Below are 22,975 nucleotides of genomic sequence, written 5' to 3'. Positions count from 1 at the left end.
CCGCGCGCCGCGGCTCTGCAGACAATCCCATATATTATAATAGATCAATGAGCTTAAAGACACAGGGAAACGTGCTGCTATGCTGGGGAGGAGCCAGAATGGGGCTGCAGCTGTGCAGTAGGTGCATCCTATGATTGACAGGTGAATGAACTACTCGGCAGTCCACGCCACAAGGAAATGAGACTCAGATTTGGCGCCAAAAATCCATTATGCCTTTGACTTCAAGTAGGTTTAGGGCAAGATGTCTAACAACTCATTCAAGTTGTACCAAATTCGGACTTTGTATGTGCAAGTGACAGCTGATGTAGTATTTGGGAAATTTCTGAAATTCTAGCTATATTCTGTGGCGTTGTCACAGATACCATTAAAAGGTATCAAAATAATTTGCATAACTTTTTATGCCCCACTCCTAAAGACCATTTTTACAAAATGTCAGCTTTTTCAGGCCATTTTTTTTTTTTTAACTTCTGATCCAATATGGCCGACATTTGGTTGGGTGTAATGCGTTGTCACTATCTACCTCTGCGCCAAATTTCATGGTACTAAAATCAGATTTTTCTCCCTGCCATTTCCTATCTCGCAATATATTTTCTGTACATTGTTTGTTAGCACAAACGAGCACTTTACATGGGAATGACGACCTAACTTTGTGCGCACTTTCGCTCGCGCACTTTCATTTACAACAATAATGTTAAATTTTCCCACAACTAATTAGTATGCACCGGATGTGCATGAATGGACGAGTGCGTTAGTAAGTACAGTATTTGGAAGCGGCCAAACGCTTTGAGCGCACTTTCACAGCTTTTGTAACGCCTTACGGAACTGACAGGCTAATGCTAATTATATTTGGGACTAATTATAGCAAGAGTTGCATTTAGAAAAAATAAAATCCTAAAAACCTTATATATGTCAATTTACATGATCATCCTAAACATTAATTTCTCTATTAATATGTAATACAGATATCATTTTGCCGGAAATGTTCCACAAAATTACATCAAACTTCCTCAGCAATCTCTATGGAGACAAGCAGAGGACTCCACCAATGTATTTGTTTGGTGACATGGATGCCTATTCTTGAATAAATGAAAGATAGATAAGTTTACGAGCCCTCCAACAGAAACCGTATACGTAGTGTGCACCTTTAACTCCTACATTATCACCATAGTCACCAGTTACCCAAACCACAGCATAACAACCACTTCACGACGTCATCACATTAACGGCCTTATCTAAACTTACAACCACATGGCCCTCCTCACACCCCTCCTCCTTCTGGCCCCTCCTTCTGCCTCCTCTGTCCATCTTTATCCATCCACGCTGCCTCTCACATGTTGCAGAGTGAGTTCCATGCTGCACGGAGGATGAGACCAGATGACATGTGGACATTTCTGCAAAAATCTGCCATCCAAGGAGAAGATTGATTTAAGCTTTAAGATGAAGCTTAAGTACAACATTGCCTTGTGACATTTTTTATTTTTTTTTTAAAGTTCCTGTAGCAGTCTTCTACTACTTTTACCAACAAGTGGCTGTTTAATATTGAAAACCTTCGGATACATCCAACCATTTATCCAGGTTTGGAACTGCTGCAAACACAAGCTAAACTGCTTTGTGACGTTTTATGACTGGACTAATTCTTTTCATCAATTCTAAAAAAAAAAAAAACTTGGACTAGATATATTTTACATTCACAATTCCAAAATATACCCCACAAAAAACCCATAGTACATACCAACTGGTTCTGTCTTGAAACTTGTTTGCCGGAGAATTGATCGCGCCGTACTTAGCAACTGGTGAGGATGAGCGGCACTGCAATGACCTACGTGTATTTGGCGAGAGTGTTTTTCACCTCGTTGGAGAGGAGGAGAGGAGCGAGCCGCGCAAGGGAGCAGGGGAGGGGACGAGGAGGAAGGAGACAGTAAGCGAACCAAGGTGTGAAGCTAAAGAGGCAGGAGACGCAGGCAGGGGAAAGACAAGTCGGACAATTCTGAAAAGATTTTTCTCCAAAATTCAGAGGTGAGTGTGTGATTTTGAATTTTACTTGGCACCAGTTTCAACTTGAAATATTTCTCGGAACAATATTTAGCAGGCGATTGAATAGTGGAAAAAGTGCTGTGTATCGTCAGCTGTCATCCCTGGCTTGTTCAGTTCACTCTAGTCTGCATAATATTATTCGCTGGTCCGTTCTTATACAACAGTGAATGTTTATTCTATACTCAGGATGTGCACAGAAAGGGATTAGAGACAGCCAATCAATCAAAGTCAAAAGGCATTACAAGTTGCAGGACCTTGGTTGCGTGCTAGGGGAGTATGTCAAGTTGAAGGGTGACAAACCCTCACCTTGTACTTTTACATTTGTGAGATAAAAATTGATTTGAAGTGTTATGCGCTATTGAAATACAGCTATGCGAGGAATGCAATGCCATTACATATATTGTTTAAACTAGCTGCTTTTGAAAAACGTAAGCAATGTCAATGCATTTCTACAAATGTAAACAAATGTAAACCTTTACATTTGTATTGTCTCTCACAAAGTCTCAACTTTGCACTAAACTAAAGGATAAAATATGAATAAATCAGGATTCATTTGAACAAACCAGGTTCATATCATAACTGAACCAAGACAAAAACCAGACCAGAACTAGACAAGGACAAGTTCAGCACTAAATTAAGACCAAAAAAATAGGGCTAAATCAGATTCAAACAAGCTCTAAATTGGCTATGACCCAGGACTAAACCAGGAGTAATCAGGTTGCTAGTATTCTAGTAATTCTAAAATGAGACAGGATTAATTATGTTTGTCTATATTAGGACTTTGGGAGAAATGTGTACTTTTTGGTGGCTTATTTACCAGTATACATTAATTTAATCATAAATTGAAAATGCATTCTTTTTCATGGCCAGCATCATAGCAAGGAGACAATTCTGCACGGCTAAATAAAGGCGTCATCGGAAAATCTGAAATTTTCTCTACTCCTGAGAAAGAAAGTGTTCCGAGTGTCTGGGATCTGCTAGTTCTATTTAGCATCCCACATCCTCTCTCCTCCATCTCTATCAGCATCTCTTTGCTGTCCCAATATAATGATCCAAAGAACGACCAACAAAGCAACTATGATGTTTTTTTTCTTTCTTTTTTCCACCCCGCCATCGCAGTCTAGAGTCTAGACCTCATTCCTTTGTAGCATGGACGCTTTCACAAATAATCAAGTTTCTGTATTGACATGAGATAGAAATACCACAAATGGGACCAGGGTTAAACCAGGACAGTCCTACTAATTAGAACAACAACAAAACAAGAAAAATAGGAATTAATAGACAAAATGGAACAATGCCAAGGCTAAGAAAGAGTAGAGCCAAGAGTAGAGCCAACATCTCCTTGACTAAACCAGGGATTTTCAAAATAAATACATAAACCTAGCAACCAAAATAAACAACTAAACATTAGAGTATGAACCATGAAAGCAACAGTCTCATAACAAGTTGTTCCAATATTCTTTTATTCATTTAATGCCTATTCCAATATTTTCCAATAAGATAAGATAAGATAAGATATTCCTTTATTGTCCCACATGGGGAAATTCAATAGCCTCAGTGCTTCTTCCGAAACCGTATTATAAAGTATTATGCTTTTTAAAAGGTATTTAGAATTAAATTATAACCTGTAGCTCCTTATTTTAAATTTTGTTCATTGTAAACCACAATACTGACTTAAATTGGCCAAATATTAGAAACTAGTCAATTGACTTTAAGCACTGAAAGGTACCTCTTCGTAGTGAAACTTAACCTAATTAAGCAGAAAATGTTAATTTACATATTTTTTTTGTAAGTCCCGAGCGGTTATAGGAGACAGGTGAAAACTTATTTTTTTCTGTGCACTCAAGCATGTAGGGAGCACTATTGGTTTAAAGCTCATAAAAGCTGATTAAAAGTTTAGTAGATTATTACAGTTTATTACATTTATGTGGCAGGAGTAAATTAACTTCAACAGCTAAAATGAATCAAAACACTCTTAAATCAATATCTTACGAATTGCATTGTCATATTTTCCTAAAGCCTTGACCTCATTCCACTGTTCTTTTGACACTTGCGTCCGTGGTCTAATCCAGTATGTGTAATGACGCCGGAACATCGAAACACACAGCACGGGTGATTGGGCCGATGCATCTCAGTTAGTAAAGCATCCCTGTTTGTCAATCCAGTTAGTTGAATCAGTGAAGCTCTAATGCTATTTTCCTCTGTCTTATTATGATTGAGACTTGATAGGTGCCCATTAGAGGTTGTGGTTAAACTTAGAGCTGCGGGCTTAGAGGATGAATATGTCTACTAATGTGTACCGATGGACGGCCAAGTTGACAGCAAGCTTTTTCATTTTTCAATAATAGGCAATTGCAAGTAGGGTTTTCAAATATAAATACACTTTTAGTTCAGTCATATGACAAGCTTGGTTAGCTTTTTTGTTCATCAAGTGTCTCAAAAAAACAGCAACAGGGGGCAAAGATATTTCACCATGCTCAGCCCTAAATTGAATAACAAATTACTTGAAAATACATGCGTTGCAAAATTGCTCAGAATAATGATAATGGATTTTTGAGTTTCAATCCTCAGGTTATGTTATGTTTATGTTATGCAGTTTTCATAACACCATTTAAACTTTAGTATTAGGTAAATTAAAATGATCCTTGGTACCTTCCTGGACCAACTCATTGAATAATTACTGCATGCTCAACAACTAAGCGCCCAAAGAAAGCATTTGGTTTAGGTAGAGCAATTACTACTAACTGAATGGCATTGGCGTATTCAAAGATGTTAATTCCAGGTTTCATCAACGGGATCAGGAAGCATGAGACGTCCTTTGGACACATGTGAGTCCATAGTCCAAAATCTACAAATAATAAAAGTTCTATTGTATCTTATAAATCCTCATTCTCCCACTCTATTTACAAGACAAGTCAGTATGAGGAAACTGCTTTAGTAATGAGGATTGTATTTTTAGTATATATGGCCAAGATTATCAATAGGCCCAACATCAAAGAAACAAGTGAACAGTGCCATGTGTGCAATCGCCCTGGCAACAGCACAATCAACCCCCAACAATGCAAAGGGCGAGAGGAGGCCTGACAAAATGAGCACTCCTGAGATTACAATGTAGTTGACAGTTCTGGCTTTATTCGAAATGTCAACTGAGGTTTATTATGGCAATCGATGGAACAAAATCCCCAAGGTGAAATATTGCCACAATACAAGCCATTTCTGACTTTTTTTTGACAATCTCACGATGAAAAGCCAACATTTTGATGCCTTTGGTTGTTTCCTGTAGTGATATCAAATGCTAAAGCTTCATATGTGAAAAGTGTTTATCTCATTGTTTTGTCTTAATTCAAATGTGTATGCTCCTGCATCTTGTAAATGTGCACAGTTAATTAAAACAAGATTTTAACATTGCAAATAAAGCGTACATCAACACCAATACTTGTTAACAAAATTGCAAATGGTTTTTCGTTTTCTAAATTGTTAAACTGTCCTGCAATCCTATTCTAATCTATTTAGCATTAATGCTTGCACAACACGTGACATTTTTACAATCTTTTACCTTAATCTACCGAGAGATCCTCCAGGATTTGGGCTAAAATCTGGCACTGCATTCTATTGGTGTTTTTGGGCAAAGCACGTCATTCCTTGCTTATAAAAAGATTGGAGTTGGTTGAAGGGGCAGAAGACACAGATTGGCAGTCTGGCCCTGGGCAGCTGTGGCAATATTATGGACATAGCTTACGTACACCTATGATTGTGACTGAAATGTAGATGGAAAAAGCACAAAATTGTAGAAAAGGTTTCAAAGGTAGTAATAAAGACACTGTTTTCGTCATGGGTTTGATTCTAACCCCCGATCATTTGCAGAATATGTATACCCTCTCTCTCTCCCCCGTTCATGTCCGTAATTGTCCTGTCAATTAAGCCTAAGGGGCAAAAAATCTTTGAAAAAAAGAAAAGAAAATTATATTCAGAAGATTAATTTTAAAACATTGTCTAGATGACCATCTTTGAAACCTTTGAAACCTTTTCTACGATGCCTCACTCCTGGACGAGTGAGGGATTACACAGACTGAATGCAAAATGGTAATGTTTGTTAGTGTGACCTAAAAAAATGAGATTCAAACAGGCCATGAATAAAATCTGCTAAAATAAAGATGTATAACAAAAAGAGTGACATCTTTCTACCGCCGCCTTGAAGCTAATCACCTAGTTCTAACCCTTCTGCTTCCCAAAGTAATCACAACACTGGATGTGTTTTACATTTTAAAAAAATGAACATTTAAAAAAAAATTAAAACGCATGCAAACTATTGAACAAATTGTGCACTTATGATACTAACTCCTGGAAACATGATTCTAGTTGACCACTATGAAGCATTAATTGTCAACAATAGTATTTTAGACTCTAAAATTGTCAACACAATCAAAGTAGTTTATTTAATATTACCATGAGGTCTTATACCAATTCTGATCCGTTTAAAAACTTTGAAAAAGGTCATTTTTCATGTGAGTATCTGGTTTCAGTACCAGTTTAGTATCAATTAATATCCGGGTATTAATATTTTTACCACTTTATGCAATACTCGAGTGCTGTAGCTGACAGTATGTTTGCTGCGGTGCCTAATTTGTACGATCCATATTTGTGTGGTTCGTCTACAAGGACCATAAAGGACGTTTTAACGGCGTCACCATTTTGGTCACCTGAAACTATAATGTAATTATGTTAGTGCTTTTATAGAAGAAAAACAGCTTTAACAAACAAAAAAACACAAAATTCCATCAAGAAAGAGATACAGTACCTGCCAGCTTCAACTGACTTGAGAGATTCCACTGATTAAAAATGTGCAGCAGCATTATTTAAAAGTTATTCATCACCTCTTGAAAAACTCCTGACGCACTTAACCACCTTGAAATGCCAAAAGGACAGTCATACTTTTTTGGCTATTGGTGGGTGTCTGGGTGAAATGGGAGTTTTTGACTGGCAAACTCCAGATTCCATGGCCACAGTAATTGGCCATAAAAATGGACTTTAGAAAGCTGTGCCGCCCACGTACAATTAAGCATTCTCTGGAGAGCGGGCATGGTGCTGTACGCCGTGACTAATCTGACAATGTGGGCAACAGAGAGACAGAGAGAGACAGAGAGAGACAGAGAGAGACAGAGAGAGACAGAGAGAGACAGAGAGAGACAGAGAGAGACAGAGAGAGACAGAGAGAGACAGAGAGAGAGAGAGATCCCAGAGAACGCACCTGTGGCATTTACTCCAGCACTCGCTAATGCGCCAGTCAATGGCGTCATAGTAATCAACCACAGTTTGTCTCTTAGTCAACTAAGTATTTTATTGGGGTTATAAGTATTTATGCACAGAAAGCAGGAGTGTGGTATATGGGGTTTTGGGAGTGAACTGAAGTTTAATCTGCCTAATCACATATAAAGATGGTATAGTACTTCTCTGTACATCATTTGTAATACACCATTTGAAAGATTTGTGTGTGTGGTGACACACACAGCAAAGTGCATTTGAAATATAGCCAGAATCTGCTCCAGTTATGAAGAAATATTAAAACATACATTTATTTGATAACAATACTTGAATTGAAATGGCCCTCCTAAAGATATATATAACTGGTCAAACAACAACTGTGTAAAATTTCAGAGCTTTAGATCAACTATGTTAGAAATTGAGTGCAATCTGCAATGTTGACAAAATTATTTTCTCAAATAAGTCAATATGAAAATGTAACTAGAAACGGGGCCTGTAAATAATCAAACATGATATTTTTATTAACTCCTGTTTGTCTTGATTAGGCTCCATGCCCACAAATGCAAATGAGGCTGACTAGCCACATTTGAATGCCAGTAGAGCTGTTCTCACCTCTCTGCTCGGCCCTGGTGCAGCTCAAAAGGAGTGCGATCATTTTTGGAAAAGTTTAGGGGGAGCTCTAAGCGAGTAATCTGTACTTATTTTCTAGTACCTAAACACAATGCCTGATCAGAAATGCACAAAAGGGCTCATTTTCAATAGAAGAAATATAGGAGAAAACGAGGAATCCAGCATCATCTTAAAAAGGAAAGTTGGTGTTTAACTGTCTTTTTGCATTAATGGCTATAAAAATTGATACTGTAACAGATAAAAGTGGTGCCCAGGCACCATGCCGCCTGAAGGTCTGTGTTCCATATAAAGGGTGGTTTTCGCTTGTTTGTGGTGGCTCCCTCTGTTCAGCTCTGAATAAACTGTGGCAGGGAGCGGACCTGTCCACTAAAAGACTATTTGCCTCGCCTTGGTTAAACTCAGCAACCTGATTGCTCTGTTACAACACTATGGGCAATTTTGACCAGAGGAATACTGTAAGTTAAGTTAGGGATCATCTCAAAATGAGTTGAAGCTGAAAAGACTTAATATTTTTCGTCTTGGAGGGGGGGTTGAACCTACATTTCGTCTTTTTGTTGCTTTGAAGCTTCAATACATCGTTGTGGCAGTAATTGTTTTGAAATGCTAAAAAACTATCAGCAACGAGCATTAGGCCAACATTAGGCGGCGAGTGCGTGCGCGGAGCACGGGGAGCGCTCACGGCGACCGCTGCCGCGAGCGCTGCCGCGAGCGGCAAGACGCAGCGCAGCAAATGATCAAGAGATTTGGCTCTAGTAACGTGCTACGCACTGACCGGAAGAAAGAAACAAAACAAACCCGCATGAGGTTTCGGCCAATCACAGAAGACGTGAGATTCTCACTGAGACGAAAGCGCGTGTTCTGCTTCTGTCATTCTGACAGAAGGTCTAAACTCAGGCAATTGACAATTACAGGTTTTGACAAGAAACATTAGTTTCTCACTCTCTCATCCTCTTGAGACTATCTCAATGTGGTCATTAGGGCTGTGTTCAAAATATCGATACGGTGATATATCGTCACAGACTCCGTATTGATACGCGTATCGATACGCGTATCGATACTGAGTCACAGTATCGATATTTTTTTTATTTAAAAAAAAAATTAAGATTTTTGTGGCCCGTAGGCTTTAAACAAGGTGAAATTGTACTTTTGATCTGCTGTTTGTGCTGTGGACCTGATCAGAAGCTGATCTGTGCAGAAGATGCTGCTGCAGCATGTTCAGACCAGGCAAATTGTTTGGCAAGAAACTTGCAATACTTTACTAGAATGTGTTCCTTATATTTCTATTTGGATCAGTTGGTTGGATGTATGAAGTTATTAGAGCAGAATGGATTTATAAATAAGTGCTTTGTGGATAAACATGAAATTTCATACATTTTCTTATTCAGAGTAAAAACATTACCCATTTGATACATTTTTAAGACCCTTTTTTCAAAAATGTATCGGGATATGTATCGTAATGAGGGAATTGTATCGGAATTTACAAGTATCGGGATACGTATCGTATCGTGACCCCTGTATCGGGATACGTATCGTATCGCAAGGGTCTTGGCAATACCCAGCCCTAGTGGTCATCTCACAGTTTGGGTTGAATGGGATGTGCCGTAGGGCCCCTAAGGCCCGTGACCATGTGGATTAAGTAAACAAACATGAGTGAGAGGTGACATTATTTGGAGAGTTCATAACTTCTAAATATAAACTTACCAAAGGATGTTCAGGGATGTTCGATAGAGGTGAGCAGGGTCCATCAAGCTACTATCGTTTTATCAACGTGTAAAATTTTATGTGAAGCCAGTCTTAAGTCTTTTTGGGGGGGAGGGGGTCCAGAGAGAGATAAAAAAAAAAATTAAGTCTTTTCAGCTTCAACCCATTTTGAGATGATCCCTTATTTAATTATTTATCTGTGTGTTTTTCTGGACAAAATTAAACCAACTATAATTATGGGCAAATTTGTCCTGAAATTATTAGTTATTGCATTTTAGATTTTAATACTTGGCATACAAAAAGAAAAAAAGTTTTGAAATGATACATGGCTTTCCATAGTAGCCCAAAGTAAAATGCACTGCCCATGGCCATTATAAATATACAGCGAGGAAAAGAAGTATTTCAGTGTTCTCGCTGGGCTGGTTAGCGGGTTAGCGCTCGCTATCTATATGGAAAGCCAATATGATCACACTCTGCCACTTAGAAGCGGCGTATTTTCCGACGCCTTCACAAAATAAAGCGGCGCTTTTAACGCCCTGCGCCGTCTGACGTTACGCCATGCGCCGTAAACGAGCTCCGTGATTTACGGCGTTCAGCATTCTCTTAATTTACGCCATACGACGCTCCTAAGTGGCGGAGTGTGATCATAGTGTCGTGGTGCTTTCCGCGCGAGCCGCACGGTTATCTTAATACCTGGCGGTATCTTTTCAGCATGGATGGGGCCCGCCGGAGCATGCCAGGGGCCCGCCGCAGCATGGCGAGCCGCCATGCCAAAACACAGGTTCTCTCAATTAAAAATTATGGAGGGGTCTGAAATTTTTATCGGAGGAGCATTTCCACTGTGAGAGCCAGAATCTTTTCTTTTTTTAAAGTATTCGGAAATTACACTGTATGATTTTTATGATAATTTATTTACATGTTAGTGCTGCAAATAAGTATTTGAACACCTGCCAATCAGCAAGAATTCATGCTCTCAAAGACCTGTCTTTAAAAAGTCCACCTCTCCTCCACTTATTCATCTAAATTAGCTTGTTAGCTGCATAAAGACACCTGTCCACCCCCCAAATCAGTCAGACTCTGACTACTACCATGGGCAAGGACAAAGAGCAGTCAAAAGACATCAGAGACACAATTGTAGACCTCCACAAGGCCGGAAAGAGCTACGGCGCAATTAGTAAGAAGCTTTGGGAAAAAGATCAACTGTTGGAGCAATTGTTAGCGAAAGTCTCAAGATGACTGTCGATGTCCCTCGGACTGGGGCTCTATGCAAGATCTCATCTCGTGGTGTATCAATGATGATAAGAAAGGTGAGGAATCAGCCCAGAACTACTTGGGAGGAGCTGGTCAATAACCTGAAGAGAGCTGGAGCCACAGTTTCAAAGGTTACTGTCAGTAATACACTACGCCGTCATGGTTTAAAATCATGCATCACACGGAAGGTTCCCCTGCTTAAGTCAGCACATGTCCAGGCCCGTCTGAAGTTTGCCAATGACCATCTGGATGATCCAGAGGAGTCATAAGGGAAAGTCGCACACCATCCCCACTGTGAAGCAGCGGGGTGGAAACATCATGCTTTGGGGGTGTTTTTCTGCACAGGGGACAGGACGACTGCACTGTATTAAGGACAGAATGAATAGGGCCATGTATTGTGAGAATTTGGGTAACAAACTTCTTCCTTCAGTCAGAGCAATGATAATGGGTTGTGGCCTGAAGTACACAGCCAAGATAACCAAGGAGTGGCTCCGAAAAAAGCATATCAAGGTTCTGCCATATAGTAGGCTACTGGAGCCTCGACCTCCCTGTGGTGGTAACAGGTTTTTAATCGATGCACAGAGCATGTCTTGAGTTGTCCAAGAATACTACAGCCTTATTAGAACTTATTATCATCAGTGTCATGCAGCATTTTGTCCCAAAGGCAGAGAGGCCAGCACGCCATGGTTTGCCAAAATTACTAGTTAAGAAAATCGTATGCAAATTGAACAAAATTGCAAACCAAAGATTGCAACCTTCATAATGTGCACACAGAAAATAGTAGAGAAAGCTTCAGTTGTAGTCATCTGGACTCAGTTTGAAAAAATAGACGTTTCGACTCTCATCCAAGAGTCATTGTCAATAAAAGAATTTAGATCGAGAACTCCGATATTAATACTGTTCTGTGGTAAGACCCACCCATTGGGAGGATGAGAGTCGAAACGTCTATTTTTTCAAACTGAGTCCAGATGACTACAACTGAAGCTTTTTCTACTATGGAACACGCCTGGACGAATGAGGGATTACACCGACACAGAGAAAATACGCAATTTAAGAAGCTCCCAGTATGTGTCCAACATGCATTTCATTGATGAGGACAGTTTCTTATTAACATCTGGTCCATAATGCTGGAAAATTCACACACGTCACTGTTGCTAATTGAGGGAAGCCTTGAAATAATCTAAAGCTATCTGGGTTCATTTGCGTGGGCTTGTAAGGATGCTAAATGGAGAATGTATGGCCGTCTGTCCCGCTCGAGTTAAACAACACATCAGATAAAACTAGAAAATCTGCAATGGCTGAAGCCATTGCTGGAGTGTCTGCGTCTCAATTCTGCAAAAAGTACAAGTTGGTGGTATGAGGTATAACATGTTGGAATCGGTTGAAGCGTTAAGGAGTTGAAACTGGCTAAATGGAGTACTAATACTTTTGCAAATTCTGTAAAAAGTACAAGTTTTTCAAATGTCAAAAGTAATAGCACACGTACTACTGTGAAAGCGATCATAATGAGGTATAACAAGTTGAAATTGGTTTGAAGCGTTAAGGAGTTGAAACTGTAGTTTCAAGAAGAGTTTTTTTGTAGTTTTTCCTGGCCGAGAAGGAGAGTCTAAGGACAGAGGACCCTGGGACATTGTCCCTCGCCACCACAGACATTGTCTGACTCCATCGCCACCACAGACATTGTTGATTCATTTCTCCCTGTGGCCCTCAGAGGCAACTGTTGTTGTGATTTTGGGCCTTACAAAAATAAATTGATTTGATTTGATTTGATTTGAAACTGGCTAAATGGAAAATCATGGAAAAAATAATAATAAAAAATACGTGAAATACAAGAACATATAGTGCCTGCGTGACATCACGCAGACACTCAATAATGAAAAGTGAAGATAAAAGTACAGATGAATAATAGTGGGTAAAATCATGCTCCAAACCATGGATCCAAACCCTTTGATTGTCCTGGCCTTGGAGAATAATTGTAGTCCCTCAACAGAAAACATTTTATAATTAGAGTCAAACTTCAAACAAGACTCTGGGGACTAATTGGCAGAGTGGTGTTTAAAATTATTCAACCTCCCAAAAGACAACACGACAAACTTGAATGGTTGTTCAGAGTTTAAATTAAGAGTATGAGTTAGAGTAGGAACTGTTGTATATGTTAAAGGTCCCATATTGTAAAATGCCTGATAGTGTGTATTATTTTATTAATGCAAGTTGACCTGCATATATACTCTCCATATATACTGTGCTCTCATTCCAGGACTGAAAATGGTTAGAACCACTTTATTACATGGGTAGGTGATAATCCAGGAAATGCTACTCTGTGTTTTTAAAGTTCGCACACCTTCAATCCATTTTTATAATTTAATTGCTCGAATTGTCTTAGATTCTCTTCAAGCTGTCAACTTAATTTGCCTTATTTGACACATTTATTCTGGTGCCAACCATGGCTGAAATACTTTTACTTGGTTAATGTTCTTTTACATTATTTTAGGCTGTAGAAACATCAGGGCTGCATTGCCCAAAGATGATGTCAAATATGTTCTGAATTTTGCAAATAATGAGATCTTTAAATCAAGTCAAAGTTAAGGGGATAACTCATGTGATATTAAACCAACGAAATTGAGGCATTAATCATAAATTGACGCCAATTGTTTTGACCAAACACCTTCCAGTAAAGTTAGTCTGAGGCTGGGACTGGCTTCTCTGAAAAGAGGAGAACGGTAGCTACTAATGAGCAGCGTGGATATCACACAGTTAATAAGCACATAAAATCCATCAGTCCTCACAACGATTCCATGTGTGCTTGCAGGATTCATAGAACCAAAGTTACATTTGTAACTTTCATTCACAAGCACAGAGTGAAGAAGAACTGTACTAGTCTGTACCATTGCAATTTGCGGATTCAAAAAGCAGCAATACAGCATGTAAACAAATTGTGTTGATGTAGACCTCAATTAAAAGGACCCAAACTGGATCAGTTTGATTTAATGCACAGCCCTACTTATGTGGTTTGCGGTTAATCTAAGCAATAATATATATTTCCCATTAGTATCATCAAGTTTAAATACATGCAAATAATATGAAGAACACTAATTTATTTTCTCACATTTTGACTGGTTTGGGCCTATGATCTTTGTAATAGACAACACAATTGACTTGGGTGTTAGAAATCTGTCCTCTCACAGTTTTAAATGCCGTTGTGGTGCCAGTGTCACCAAATGTTTGTCACATCCGTCTGGTCACTGAGACTTGGCCCTGGATTTCTTTAAATGTGTTGATCTGTCCTAACTCTAAAAGGAAGAATTATTTATACAGAGGATTCTGGGATTTTTAACATTACTTATGCTGGAGGATTAGGAACCACTGATTATTTTAGCTGTCAACTAAACTAGGACCCAAACCAGGCTAAATTAGAACTAAATAATTACTAAAATGGAACATCTTGATGATTTTAGGTCAACATTTTAAGCACTAGCGTGAGAGTGGCGGGTACCTGCTGACTGTAGTAGAACACTGTAGTCCGCCCCCCTCTGTGTGGGCATGTCCTCGTCCACTTCCTGTGTCTCTGAGGCTTCATATCTGTTCCAGTTAGACTCCAGCTTCCTCCTGGAGAATGTCTGGGTCACATGATCATCTCCATCAAAGTCCCCTTCGTCTTGATCCTAGAAAAAACACAACTAAAGCGATTAATTGGAGAAAATCACACATTGCCTTTGACGAGACCATTCTGTTGTGGTATAGAAACGTTTTTGCAATAATCTGGCGTATTGGAAATGCAAGTAGCCCAGACCTATGAGAATTTGGATAAGAAATGGCTTTGAGATGAGAATGTGTTGGATACCAGTGTTTCCTGTAGCCCCAGAGGCCCATGTGAATATCCTTGGTAGAGCAGTCAGATCCACAGAGGATGGCGGTGTGATCACAGCTGCCTCAGGTGAATACTGCCATTGTGTCCTTGGGCAAGACACTTCAGATCACCACTCTCACCAGATTAATGCAGCTAATATGGCGCTATCCTCCTTCTTTCTTAAAGGTGGTATGGACGATTTTTCGGCGATTTAAGAACGCAGGCGGAAATGCGCATGCGCACTCCCCCGTGCGGACCGATACAACACACACGTGCGTTTGTTTATCAGCGCAACGGAGCGCATCGCATCGCTCGTCTCCCGTAGATTTCTGTCCACTTCTGCGTCAGCTCAAACTGTCTTTCTCCGTCTCCATTTTGCCCCGTACACTGAGGGAACTATATTATGATAGATCCATGCGCTTAGGCACGCTGAAACGGGCACGAACCGCACGCGGCTGCAGATGAGTGATAGGTGCGTTTTATGATTGATACGTTGCAGGACAAATGATTTATCCACGCCACGAGGAAATATGATAAAAAAATTTGCTGAAAAAAATCGTCCATACCACCTTTAAGGCTTTGGTCAGTACTTGAACAAACATTTGTTACAAAATGTTTTAACTCTGGGAATGGAAATAGGCCAAAATGGGAAAAAAAATCTTTACAGGCTCCTTTTCATCAGATGTGCTGTGCCTAGAACTGGACATTTTCCGAACAGAAGTATAGTCATTTCCTTCAACACAGACGAACGGGGGACTGAGGGCAGCTATTCAGTGTCATTCTTTGCTTTGATAGTAGATATTTCTTACAATGCTCTTCACAGACAATGAAGAGAGAGACTCTCAAACTAATACATCATTTTTATACAATTTGTTGTTATTATTATGTCCTTAGAATTAATAGCGTCCATAAAATGAAATGCACTGAAACATAAAGCAGCAGATAAGATAATAAGGATTCACAGTGAATTACAGAGGGTGACTGACAATTGTTAATAGGTCCGATTTTTTTTTTTTAAATAGTTATCCAAACTATTAAAACAATTAATAAAATAGATTTTGAAAGGGAAAAAGTGACATCCTGTGTATGATTTAGATCCATAAAAATATTTTCGAAATCCATTCTGTGTTAGTTTAGTCGTTAAAATTGTGCAACTCACGATTGCATGGATGGAATTATCTGAGATTTACTTATTATCTGAGGACACATCATAGATTTACTGTGAACAAGTCTTACTCATAGGATCGGGCAACCCAAGTGAGGAGTTCATTCTGCTTTCTGATTGGATCATTGTATTGTAAAACATAAATAAGAAACATTCCATCTTAAAGAAAGCAAATTATGTGAGCTACCATTTAACTTTGGTGCAGTAATTCTGTCCATTGGTATAATGGCTACTGTTTGAATTGAAATGTATTAACCACTCAATTTTGTGTATTCCGCATTATTTACGCATTATTAATTTACGCAATACCGCCACTTTTGACTATGACGTTTCAACAAAGTCATGTGGAAAATACTGGCATTGAAAACTCTAGTGTGCTCAAGTAGAAATGACTCAAACCTCTCGTGAGCCTGTTCTTACTGCATAGTGCATTGAAACATTTACAAACACGCCATTCTAAACAGGGGTCATTAACACATAGCACTAATTCACAAACGGTCTCCATGCAGAACAAGTGGGTCAAGGTCCACCACTGTATGAAGCCTGGATCTGTGTTGTTCAAAACCAATGAGCCTGTCTGAGTCACTCAATTCTTTCTACATAGCATCACAGAGCTTTAGCTGTCATGTTTTGCTGTCATGGAGATGTGTTCAAGTCACCAGTGGGCAGTAATCAATATATATTTTATTTATTAGTGTTATATTTAGTGTTTGCCAAAGTCATATTTTGAGTAAATAAGTAGTTCACTCAAGTGCAGCTACATCGGCTGGCTAATATACGTACTAACGGGCCCATAGTTACACTTGTACATCCAGCTCAGACTGATATAATTTGGGGTGACCACCTGCTTACAAGAAAGATGTGAAGTTTTATTTACCTTAAAATGCAAAGAAAACACTTCATAAAATATGATTACACTGTTCCCTTGATATGGGTTAGTTTGTAGTAAAACAGGGTTGTGATGGATGTTTAAAGACATTTTCTAATGACATAATTTACCTTTATTGTGCAATGCGGCGCACTGTATAGACACTACAGTAGATGAGTTTGTGGTCATTTCAAATTATATATTTTGTGGAAAATTATGATAATTAGCCCTACAATTCTGCCCAAAATTGTCAGCAGAGCTTACATCGGCAGCCCTGGGTTGTAAAATATCATCGGCATCAGCCATGGAGAAAACAAAAGTACAAATTAAATAATCACCATTCGAGTGGTTGCCAAATTAACAGCAACATATTATCATTATTATTATTTTATTTCGACAGGACAGTGCCTGTTATGAATTGTTTAATTAACTGATCTGCAGATGAGTCTTATTTTATATGTAGAAGGTAAAGTTGCTAACTCTGACCTCTTAAAACCCCAAATGAATGTTATTAGTTTAGCCTTCTTTAATAATACTATTATGCCTTATTCATAAAAAGCCTCTCAAAATACTCCACATTGCATTATTGATTCTCTCCATACTCAGGTAGTAAGCCATTTTTGTAGTCATGGCTGCCCTGGGTTAGACTGATGGCAGTGAGGCTGCCAATCTGAACAACCATAAATCAATCATACACAAGGACACAACAATGGTATGAAGTGCGGTGGTCCAAACCTCTCTTATCTTATGTGGATTCACCTGGAAAAGAACTTAATCTTAATGACTGAAGAATATATTATGCCTTCCCCATGCACTTGACCCTTGTTATTTTGTTATTTTATGAATGATTCTGTTGATGTAATTATACATTTATGTAAATGGCACACTTTTAGCTCTCCCACCTGTGATCACCCCAGCTTGCATCTGTTCAGTTTACGTCACCATGCAAAAAGGGAAACCAATAGCGATTTCGTCCTTTTTTAGCCCTCATAACATCAGAAAAGGCATGGATAGACAGCAGCGGGAGAATTGTTTGATTGCAATCAGAGCGACCCCATCGTTCAACAGAGATTCTTCAATGATTGCAATCACCGTGCCTCTATTGTTCTTCATGTAATGCTGCAGTTTCCATGGCACATGTTTGAGCAGTCGGAGCATCCCTGCAGAGACCACAGCTTAAGGAAGTGGAGAATATGGGATGACTAGGGTAGGTGCATAGGAAGTCATTTAGATGTTGAATAGAATCATATATATATATATATATATATATATATATATATATATATATATATATATATATATATATATATATATATATATATTAATATTAATATATATATATATATATATATATATATTTATATATATATATAAATAATATATATATATATATATATATATAAATAATATATATATATATATATATATATATATATTATTTTTCTCATATTTTTCAGTTACTAAATATGTACAGAACAGGTGTCCCTAGCAGACAAATTGAGGGTGGTCCCTAGGGAGGACTGTCCCATAATTGCCATGGAGACACAATGCATAAATTAGGAAACAGGCTAAAACTCAAGAAAATATCCGATCGTACCAAATTGTTTGTTGTACCTTTGTCTGTGCTGTCCTTTCATTCTATGGCCCCAAGTGTCCGAAATAAAGTGTATGATGGTGTTGTTACCATAGTTACCCACGGTACTCCTTGTATTCTGCGACGCAGTTTCCATAGTGACAGTTTTAAAGGTTTGATAAAGCCTAGTGTAAAATAATCTTGTTCAGCACATGGTTGGGTGAATAAATGATACCATGGCATGGCGCATGAACAAATATGGTGTGGTTTTGTGTTCAATAGACTTTGTTGTTCACTCAAGTCAGACCTAATAACTTGAGCGGGACAGGTCAGTAACCACGTTGCTCGCAGTGCTCACCCGGCGGTTGAAGTTCGCTGCATGGCCGCATGCGCCTCCTCTTCCTCGGCCGCGGTAATGGTCTCTCTTTCCCCGGCCGCGGTGATGCGCTCCACGGCCGCGGCCCCGGTACTCTCCACTGTGACTGTCGCCATCATGCCCGCTACGGTCCCCTCTTTTCCCGTTGCCGCCTCTTCCTCGGCTGCCTCTGCCTTCCATTGGTGATGTTGTCAACTTTACCCGAGCCTTTTAGCGCGGGGACAAAAACATCGGAGCAAATAGGTCCGTCTTTAAAAACGGCTCCATGATACAATGCATTGTTAAGGTTCCGGATTGAAACTTTCGTCAATTCAATTCATTATAATTTGAATAAAAAGTTACAAAACCTATAAGTAAATTAACATATCAAACAGTTTTGTCTTTGTATCGTACGCACATGCATAATCAAGTAACAAAACCCCAGAAATTGCATTAATATGCTACACTGGCTACATATTTGTTTTAAAAAAAGAAAGTGGAAATTAATAACTTGTTAGATTGTTAACTATGTATACAAAATGTAATTGTATTTGATTTTTAGACATTTGTTTAGCAGCTTGTCATAAATCTCAGGTGAAAATCTCTGAGCCTAGTGTTAAAATGAGGGTCAAGCGCTCGCAAGCCAAATTACTACAATTAATCTGCAGAGTTTGTGGTGTGATTGGTAAATACGTAATCATGATTTGTGTATATTACTTTTAAGCAATAATACACATACATATTGCTATTCATACAGGCTCCGCTCTTGGTTGAGTAGATAGCACATATGCCATGTGGATGGTCCCCAGTCTTATCCCCATTTCATGCTGCACTGTCCTGTCAAATAAAGTCCACAGGCCAAAATAATCCTTGAAAAAAAAAAAAGACACAGGAATGCTGTACCATCAACCACTATATCTAATAATCTAAACCAATTGTAAATTCACCTTTTTCTTTTCATTACAGGTACTGTAATCTTCCCACATGGATCCCCAGAGGAGCATCTTCCGTGAAATGTCCAACTACACCAGTGACTTTGAACCCAACAGTGTGAATAGTGACTTTGCCAACAGCTCTTTCAGCAATTCATCCAACGTCCACTCCGCTCCCCACAGCCTTTGGGAGGCCATAGCTATTGCCACAGTATCTGCCATTGTCAGCTTGATAACTGTAGTAGGCAACGTCCTGGTCTTAGTGTCTTTCAAAGTCAACAGCCAGCTTAAGACTGTCAACAATTACTATTTGCTCAGTTTAGCCTGTGCTGACCTCATCATAGGAGTGTTGTCTATGAACTTGTACACTACATACATCTTAATGGGATATTGGTCTTTGGGAAATCTAGCATGTGATCTTTGGCTGGCAGTGGATTATGTAGCCAGCAATGCTTCAGTTATGAACCTATTAGTCATCAGTTTTGACAGGTACTTTTCTATCACAAGACCGTTAACGTACAGGGCAAAGCGGACTCCAAAAAGAGCAGCCATTATGATAGGGATGGCGTGGATTGTGTCGTTCGTTCTCTGGGCTCCTCCGATTCTTTGCTGGCAGTACTTTGTTGGTGAGCGCACCGTGCAGCTGGACCAGTGCCAAATCCAGTTTTTGACAGAGCCTGTGATCACTTTCGGCACTGCTATTGCTGCTTTCTACTTCCCTGTCTCTGTTATGACCATTCTGTACTGTCGCATCTACAAAGAAACTCAAAAAAGGACTAAAGATTTGGCTGAATTGCAAGGACTAACCAGTGAAAGCATCCAGGCCGTGACCAAAACTAAAAAAAAAAAAATCATTCATTCGTGTTTCCATTTTACACGAGAGAAAGCAGATTGCAGCCAAGCATCCTGGTCTTCTTCTAACCAAAGCAACGCCACCAAAACTACCATGCGCTCAGAGGAGGCGTGGACCAAATCTGAACAGGTGACTACATCCTTCAACAGCTACACTTCTTCAGAGGAGGACGAGCATCACGTTTCCATGGATACGCCCCAAGGCTCCTTCAAAGATCAAAAACAGAGTAGTAAGAATGGACAAGTGGCTGACTACAGAGGGGACGAGCAGTACTTCTCCTTGCCTTCCAAGAAAAATGGTAAAAAAGACATAGCATACAAGTTTAGACTTGGTTCTAAAGGGAAAGATCCAAGTCCTGATCCATCTCCAAGCAAGACTGAAATAGAGCAAGTGGCCAAAAACAACCCATCACCGTCCTCCTCCACAGCTTCCAAACCAATAGACCCAATCATAAAGAATCAAATTACTAAGAGAAAACGAATGGTGCTTGTCAAGGAGAAAAAAGCTGCCCAGACCTTGAGTGCCATCTTGTTGGCTTTCATATTAACATGGACGCCCTATAACATAATGGTACTTATCTCTACCTTCTGTGCTGAGTGTATTCCCACCTGGTTGTGGCACTTGGGTTATTGGCTGTGTTATGTCAACAGCACCATCAACCCCATGTGCTACGCTTTGTGCAACAAGACCTTTCAGAAGACCTTCAGGATGTTGCTGCTGTGCCAGTGGAGGAGGAGGAGGTGTGAGGAGAAGCTCTACTGGGGAGGACAGAACGCACATGTCAACAACAAAGTCACTTGAACTGGTGAAACAGGGAGGAAGATGAGGTGTTTAAGACAGACTGTTTATCAGGCATGGGTTTGCTGTGTACATGAACTGGACATAAGGCTGTGTTTGGGAAGGCTGAGAGAAGGACTATAACTCTAGAGCGGACTTTCCAGTGATTACAGTAACGGATGTCCGAGCGGTGGATCGGTTCTCCTCAAGCACATTGCTATTTAAACAAATAGAGAGCTGCACTTGCCGTTTGTCTTTCAATATGTTTTGTTTGTGTCTCCCATTCTAATACATATACATTTAAGGAGGAAATGTTAAAATCAAAATGAATAACAGCATTGACTTAGCCTACCTGCATTACAACTTTTGTTCTGTAAAACTTCCCTGTTGTCTCTGTTATTTGGTTGTTAATGCTAACCATATGATTCTGAATACAGTAATAGCGTAGCATAATTCCTATGGGAATCTACAGTTCTAACCACTCCATGTGGAAAAACTTTCATTCAGTTCAATATTCAATTCATTTCAATTTATTTTTGTAAAAAATCTCAACAACAGTTGCCTCGATAGGCGAATATGAGAATGAGAGGTGTGTTTGTTGTAAGCAGACATGTTGAGAACTACAATTTCCATTGGCTTGCCTAATAAGTTATAAAATATAGCACTAGTTTTACTTAGGGATGATAATGACAGGTAATGTTTGGCATTACTAACAATGTTCCCTTTCCACTGCATTGATAAGGCGTTATTTTTTACTAGTGCAATTATATTCGTCAAAATGTGTCAGTTCTCCTCTGTTTAATTATACGTAAACATTTTCTACTAACAGTATAAAAAAGGACTGGATTTAATGGATATATTGTTTCTTACAACATCTGATCAGAGGAAAGAAGATAATTGTTTTATAAAAAATATTTATTTGAACAGCACTTACATTGAATATTGTCTGAATATTTTACAGACGATCTCTAATACGATGAGGAGTCTATCTGTGTCAGGCTGGAAGCTCAAACTACTGTGTTTCTGTTTAAATAATCTGTATATACAGGGAAGTGTGTAGTTCTTCAGATTTCCTTCCTGGATTTGGCACAGAAATGTTAATGTTATGTGTTTTTTTTGTTTTTGAATTATGCCGATTTTGTTTTAAAGGGCTTTCAATGGTTTCTGTGCTTTTAAGATTTTTACGTTGCACATGACATAATGCAGATTACGCCGTATATTCAATGTTCAGAGTAATGATCTTTGTAAAATAAGACATTCACATATCTTCCTTTGGGGGGTGTGTTGCTGTTGTAAATGAAGCGCCGTCTTTGATGTGTGGTGTTATGTTGTTGCTTAAACTCTGTGCCTTTTGGTGTGGTCAGAGTGAATGAACATGTGCAGTTTGTCCATTAGTAAAGTTATTTGTACAGTTTGTTACTTATATAAAATGTGTCAAATGCAAGCCAAAAATACACTGCAAGTTTATTTTTAAAATCAGAGATGTGTCTGTGCTTACTTTGTGTGTTGTGAACAAAATGGCCAAAATCAAAGATCAAAACACATTTATAAACATACAAGGTGTAATAGACATGTCTTAAAAAACTTGGTAATTTTGGTTTGTTTAAATTCCTATATTGCTCACGTTATAACTTGAATCGTTCAAATAAAATGATTGAATGAAAAGTTAAATAATTTAGGTTATTTTCTTTCCTTTAAAAAAATGGCACTAAATATGCATGTTGTCC

The 22,975-nt window shown here is 38.9% G+C and overlaps 2 protein-coding genes across 2 annotated transcripts in view; one reads left to right on the top strand and one right to left on the bottom strand.

Moving 5' to 3' along the window:
• The window catches only part of aven (apoptosis, caspase activation inhibitor), a 45,632-nt gene extending 26,677 nt beyond the window's left edge, over positions 1-18,955 (bottom strand). The window contains exons 1-2 of the mRNA XM_072445795.1: positions 18,690-18,955; positions 14,372-14,540 (exon numbers count right to left, since the gene is read on the bottom strand). Of these exons, the coding sequence (XP_072301896.1) occupies positions 14,372-14,540; positions 18,690-18,887 (367 nt within the window). The 5' untranslated portion in view covers positions 18,888-18,955. The remainder of the gene's footprint in view (positions 1-14,371; positions 14,541-18,689) is intronic.
• On the top strand, positions 1,669-21,522 carry LOC140360536 (muscarinic acetylcholine receptor M5-like). Its single transcript, XM_072445783.1, has 2 exons — positions 1,669-2,016; positions 19,653-21,522. The coding sequence occupies exon 2, from the start codon at positions 19,671-19,673 to the stop codon at positions 21,270-21,272; it is 1,602 nt and encodes a 533-aa protein (XP_072301884.1). The 5' UTR covers positions 1,669-2,016; positions 19,653-19,670; the 3' UTR covers positions 21,273-21,522.
• Positions 21,523-22,975: the final 1,453 nt, after the last annotated feature.

Source organism: Eucyclogobius newberryi, unplaced genomic scaffold (genome assembly GCF_026437365.1).
Source record: "Eucyclogobius newberryi isolate DKJ021-1_F unplaced genomic scaffold, fEucNew1.0.hap1 SCAF_1, whole genome shotgun sequence".
Taxonomy (NCBI): Eukaryota; Metazoa; Chordata; class Actinopteri; order Gobiiformes; family Gobiidae; genus Eucyclogobius; species Eucyclogobius newberryi.
Note: the sequence above shows the minus strand (reverse complement) of the source record. Positions and strands in the feature narration are given on the sequence as shown.